Source organism: Pleurodeles waltl, chromosome 6 (assembly GCF_031143425.1).
Source record: "Pleurodeles waltl isolate 20211129_DDA chromosome 6, aPleWal1.hap1.20221129, whole genome shotgun sequence".
Lineage (NCBI taxonomy): Eukaryota > Metazoa > Chordata > Amphibia > Caudata > Salamandridae > Pleurodeles > Pleurodeles waltl.
The window spans coordinates 16,661,057-16,667,389 of NC_090445.1; the positions used below are offsets into that span (position 1 = coordinate 16,661,057).

A 6,333-nucleotide genomic window follows, 5' to 3' on the forward strand; every position below is an offset into this window, starting at 1 on the left:
GTCGTGGTACCAACACCAAGTGAAGAAAAGGACTTGGCCAAAGAGGAAAGTACCAGTGATAAAGAATCAAAGAGAGATGCAAAACTGAAAAGAAAAAGGATACCGAGCAGGAGGTATTCCGGTCCGGAGTGGGCATACGTAGCCAATAACGATTGGTCAGACGAATTCGTATCCCTCAGCCTTGAGAACGAAGAGGCAGAACTTCATTTTGGAAATAAAAACTTTATGGACTCTGTTGATTGAAACCATTGATCACTTGATTGATTTTTTTAACCGGCTAAGACATTGCTAACTTGACATTGCTAACCTGATTGACTTTTCAACCGGCTAAGACATTGCTAACTTGATTGACTTTGAAACCGATTTTGAGACAACGCTGCTAACCGATAAGAGACTAAGCTGCTAAAGAAACTGTGTGAACATTGAACTCGTTCAGCTTTGTAAATACCTGCAACTTAGAAAAAAAAAACAAAAAAAAAAACGCTTTGATAAAGTGTCTTCAGCTTTCTGATTCTATACAGATCATGACTAGCTTCACTACACAGGGGCGTAAAATGAAGTATTGTAAATACATGTGTATAGGCTTACTGACCGCATGCGTACTAATAATTGTAGCAATAGTTCTTGGAATGCATGGTAAAAGCGAGAGTGAGACGAATGATGCTTCTACTTCTAAACCTATTATCGTTACTGAACTAACAGCTCTGAAGAGACTCGAGCAAGACGAGAGACACTTGCATGATAAGAAGGAACTTTCATCTAACGTTTTCTATCGCTTACTGAGTGAGTATGTTGAGACCATGGATGCGAAAGATTGTTATGTGTGTACACAAATACCTACCTCAGTAGTGGAAGGGGTAACGTATCACAGCATGCCTCTTACGTATGGAATTACATGTAGTATAGTAGCTTCCAGATTTTATGCTCAAAGAGACATTCATAATTTCTATACTAATTACGATGTTACTTTTGCATATGTCCCCATAATAGGGCACCTAAGTAAGATAGCTAGAGATTGGTCTGCCAAATTAATGAGGGAATTTTTCGAACCAATGTCCCCTTTCCACACAGCTCACGCACATAGGGAGAATCTTACATGCTTGCTTTCACCAGTAGAAATAGAATTTTTAGACCGCACTGACGACAGAAAGAACGAAATGAAGGAGAAATTAGAGAAGGAATTGCACGAAAGGACGTCTGTAGATAATTATGCTTTTGCCGCAATAAAGACACAAGGGAAAATAGCTTTAGATACATTGCATGTGGGAAAATTTTGTATACATAGATTTCCATCATATTATGACACAGTTTTTGTGGGAACGAGTGAATGTAAACACACATACGCATTTCAACTAAAGTGGACGTTCATGCTGAATGGACAAGACCCAGCTATTCCTGGAGTATATTATATTTGTGGACTCAACGCCTATTATCGTCTTCCTAAAGGATGGTATCGGAGGTGTTATTTGGGAATATTGTTCCCAAAGATTTACCAACTAGATGACTTAAAGAAATTTCCAAGGCTGTCTGAATCACATCGTGTTCAGAAAAGGGAGACAGCTGCTGGTGTGGTAGGAGATATATTTGGAGCTATGATTCCTTCAGTAGGAGTCATATTGAATTCAATCAAAATACGAAAGTTGTCTACTATTGTGGATAACATGTTGACAAAGTTTTCGGGAGCTATAATCCTGATGGATGCTGAACTCGCTGCAGAAAGAGCTATGACTCTTCAAAATCGGCTTGCCTTAGACATTCTTTTAGCAAAGGATGGCGGCGTTTGCAAAATGCTTGGCACGCGTCACTGTTGTACATATATACCCGACTACAGTGGAAAAATTAGAACGATGCTTACAAATTTAACTAGAGAAAGTGTAGATTTAAAGGAATTGAAAGAACCCGGAGTTTGGGAGAAAGTTGGAAAAGGATTTGCTTCTGTGGGAAATTGGCTCAGCAACGTTTGGAACGGATTGTTACTAAAAATAGTAAAGGGAATATTGATAATATTAATTTGTCTATTAGGTTCTTGGGGAACATGGAAAGCTTTCAAAATGTTAAAAGCAAGGAACAAAAGAAAAAGAGAAGAGAAAATAGAGAACAAAATGGTGGAAATTTATAGGGAGAAGTCAAAAGGGACTAAAAGAAAAAGGGAATTGACTGAAGTGCCAAATTACTATACAGAATTTTAATGGAATAAAATTTGTGGGTAGATTTGATGTGATGACATAATTAGTCATCAGAGGAGGGATTGATGACGCAGAAAAGAAGGTTCAACATATATTCATGTACACCGTGTAACCGACATATATATTGAAGTGTGATTTTAATTAAAGAAATAATGTACGAGGGAAATTGTGCCCTCGGGGTAGTTCGCCATCATTATAAACGAGCTTTATTAATCATGAAGTATTAAAAATGTACTAATCCGTCATAATCGCAAATGTATGCCATGATTTCTTGTTTGAAAACTGTTTTGCTTAGCTTAAATTTAGTACAGGCTTTGGCCTAGTTGCTTGGTTTCAAATTCTAACTGCGTGATTCTTTTTTTCCTTGAATTAATGAAATATATTCTTGCTTGAAGTTGTATTTTTCCAGTAGAAACTGGCTGGTACACTTATCTCCAAGGTTTCGTGCTAGGCCGGTTACATCCCTTTTGATACAAGGTCAGTCTCTGCAGGTGCGGACAATGAAGGTACAGATAGTAAAATAATTGGCAAACCATGATACAATTTGTGTTCCAAGGCGCCAAGGACAGTGTATGCATAAATGAGCGCTAGTAAAAGACAATTTTTGATTGGACAATTTGAAGCCAACCTATGAACCCTCCAATGGAAGACCCTACAGAATTTGGAATGTTTCTTACTTAAACCCACCGGACAAAGAGAAGTCAGCCATTTTCCTCGATGCCAGTTTGAAGCCTGATGCCAGACTCCATTTTGGACGACACCCTGATGCCCTTTTCTCTATCTGAGAGAAAGAGACTTTGAGAATTCTCACCCTAGAGACTTTAACTTTGATTTGCCCCCATCTTGCCCATGCAGTAACTTTGCCCCATTCTCCTTGACGCTGCAGGGAAACTTGCCCTTAACTTTGCCCCTTTGAAATTTGTCCCATGCTGATCAACCGGTACCTGAAGGACGAAGATTTTTCTTGAATGCTGATTGTATTTGGTAAATATGAAAGGATAAATGTGTTATGCATTGTGTTTTTCCTTTTAGGTACCAACTGCTATTTTGATAGGATCCTAGCTAGAAGTTTTCCAAATTTGTGTTGACTAAATTTGTTTTGCATGAAGTCCCACATGCCAATGCTAATTAGAGGTTAGTCGAGGTATTCATTCAATGTATCATGAAGAATTGAAATCTTGTTATGCTGACCGAATGTATGCAATTAGTCAAATACAGTTAGTCACATTGGTGATTTGCATTGCTATAACAGAGTGTATCATTATTCAGATTTTGCATAGATTGCGTTTCTTCCGCCGTTATGGACAGCTAGTAATGTTCATATACATATATCAATTGGTTTTGAGACACATATATATCGTGCTAGCTTTGTTAATATAGGGAAATAAATTCACTAACTTTTAATAAACTGGTGTGGTTATTCATGACTGAAAGGTCATGGTGCGCCGAAATACCAACTGTTATTGATTTCTGATGTGTTGTATTGATCTATTAATTGAGTACTGACTACCGATTACAACAGTTATTGATTATTGATTTGAGTGACTCGACTATTGAGGATGAGGAGAGCCCGACTCAGTTAAAAGATTCACCGACCTCCAACGTGTCCAGGTACAGGTAATTTATAAGGGCTGGACGCGTTATCAATGTACACACTGAATGTGTGGGAAGGATGTACAGACTGAATGTGCCTAGGTGTATCATTGTGTTGAGGTGATTGGAGATGACTTTGATGTCCAGGCTTGCTGAGTTGAGTGATAAGGTGCCTGAAGGTGAGTTGGGTAATGATATGGCGATAGATGAGTTGGACGACCAGAGAGCCTGACTTGAGTCATGAGGTGCCCCAAGATGAGTTGGGTAATGATATGACGATAGATGAGTTGGACAACCAGAGCCTCTGTTCAGTTTTGTGCTGAGGTGATTGGAGATGAGTCTGATGTCAAGGCTTCTTGGGTTAAGTGACGAGGTGTCGATAGATGAGTTGGGTAATGACATGATTACGGATGAGCTGGGTGCTGAGAGAGCCTGAGCCGAGTGACAAGGTGGCCGAAGATGATTTGGGAAATTATATGTTGATAGTTGAGTTTAGACAACAGAGTCTACGTTGATTGTTGTGTTGAGGTGACTGGAAGTGAGCTTGATGTTGGGCTTCCTGAGTTGAGCCGTGAGGTGCACAAAGATGACTTGGGTAATGATATGGCGATAGATGAGTTGGGGCAACCAGAGACCCTAGGTTGAGCCTTCTCTTGAGATGGCTGCAGGTGAGCAAGGTGTCCAGGGAACCAGAACTGTCAAATGACTGCCGGTGAGTTGGGTACTAAAGTGATGGGAGACGAGTACAGGAAAGCACAGCTGATTGGCAAAGCCCCTCAAGAAGACCTTTGACCCAGCTCAACCAATCTACAAGGACCAGCCCCTCAAAAGTGTCTATGTCCATTTTACAGGTTCTGCAAACCTTATCCCCTGTAGAGGGCCTTTCACCCAGCTCACGGTGTCTTCAAACTCCAGGCCCTCAAGAGGATCCATGTTCATGTTAAAGGCCCTGCAAACTTCAGCCCCTCAAGAGGATCTTCGACCCAGCTCAAGAGAGAAGGCCTTCGACCCAGCTCTAATGGTTTCCAGACTCCAGCCGCTCACAGTGATCTAGGTTCATCTTTTAGTTTCTGCAGACTCCAGCGAATATGTGACAGAACAACTAGGTCCTAAACAACTATAGCCTAAACCACTACTGCTAAACAACTAAAAAGTCTCTACAACTAAGTACTGAACAACTACTGCCTAAACAACAATTGTGCCTGAATAACAATTGCCTGAACAACTAATATATATATATATATTCTAAACAACTAATGAACCATAAAAAACAAAAAGAAAACCTTACCTTAAAAGTAGTTGTTCAGGCAATTGTTATTCAGGCACAATTGTTGTTTAGACAGTAGTTGTTCAGTACTTAGTTGTAGAGACTTTTTAGTTGTTTAGGAGTAGTGGTTCAGGCAAGTAGTGGTTTAGACCTAGTTGTTCAGGATGTTTCCCGACTCCAGCACCTCAAGAGGATCTTTGACCCAGCTCAAAGGTTCTACAAACGTAAACCCCTTCAGAAGGTCTTCGACCCAACTCAAGGGTTCTAAAAACGTCAACACCTTACCAAGGTCTTTGACCAACCTCAAGTGTTCTACAAATTTCAACCCCTCAAGAAGGTCTTCCACCCAGCTCAATCGTTCTGCAAACTCCAACCCATCGAGAAGGTCTTTGGCCCAGCTCAAGGGTTCTACAAACGTCAGCCCTTCAAGAAGGCCTTCCACCCAGCTCAAGAGTTCTACAAACGCCAACCGATCGAGAAGGTCTTCAACCCAGCTCAAGGGTTCTACAAACATCAACCCCTCGAGCAGGTCTTCAACCCAGACAAGGGTTCTACAAACATCAACCCCTTCGAGGTCTTCGACCCAGCTCAAAGGTTCTCCAAACGTAAACCCCTTGAGAAGGTCTTCGACCCAACTCAAGGGTTCTACAAACGTCAACCCCTTAATTACGCCTTTGACCCAGCTCAAGGGTTCTACAAACATAAACCCCTTGACAAGGCCTTCAACCCAGCTCATGGGTTCTATTAACATCAACCCCTTGAGAAGGTCTTCGAGCCAGCTCAAGGGTTCTACAAACGTCAACACCTCGAGAAGGTCTTCGACCCAGCTCAAGGGTTCTACACATGTCAATCCCTCAAAAAAGCCTTTGACCCAGCTCAAGGGTTCTACAAACGTCAACCTCTCGACAAAGCCTTCGACCATGCAGAAGGGTTCTACAAACGTCAACCGCTCGTGAAGGGCTTTGACCTAGCTCACGGGTTGTACAAATCTCAACCCCTTCAAGAAGTTCTTTGACCCAGCTCAAGTGTTCTATAAGCATCAACCCCTTGAGAAGGTCTTCGACCCAGCTCAAGGTTTCTAGAAACGTAAACCCCCTTGAGCAGGTGTTCGACCCAGCTCAAGGGTTGTATTAACTTCAACTCCTCCAGAAGGCCTTCAACCCAGCTCAAACATTCTCCAGACTCCAGGCTCTCAAGAGGATCTATGTTCATCTTATAGGCTCTGACTCCAGCCCCTTGAGGACTACTGTCGCTGGTCAGGGGGTCTCTTGGTCCTAGGCTAGTTCA

General features: G+C 41.5%; 1 protein-coding gene across 1 annotated transcript; it reads left to right on the plus strand.

Moving 5' to 3' along the window:
• Nucleotides 1–5,210: 5,210 nt before the first annotated feature.
• Nucleotides 5,211–6,002, plus strand: LOC138301460 (sericin-2-like). The gene has a single exon (XM_069241970.1). It carries the CDS (start codon nucleotides 5,211–5,213, stop codon nucleotides 6,000–6,002), a length of 792 nt encoding a protein of 263 aa, XP_069098071.1.
• Nucleotides 6,003–6,333: the final 331 nt, after the last annotated feature.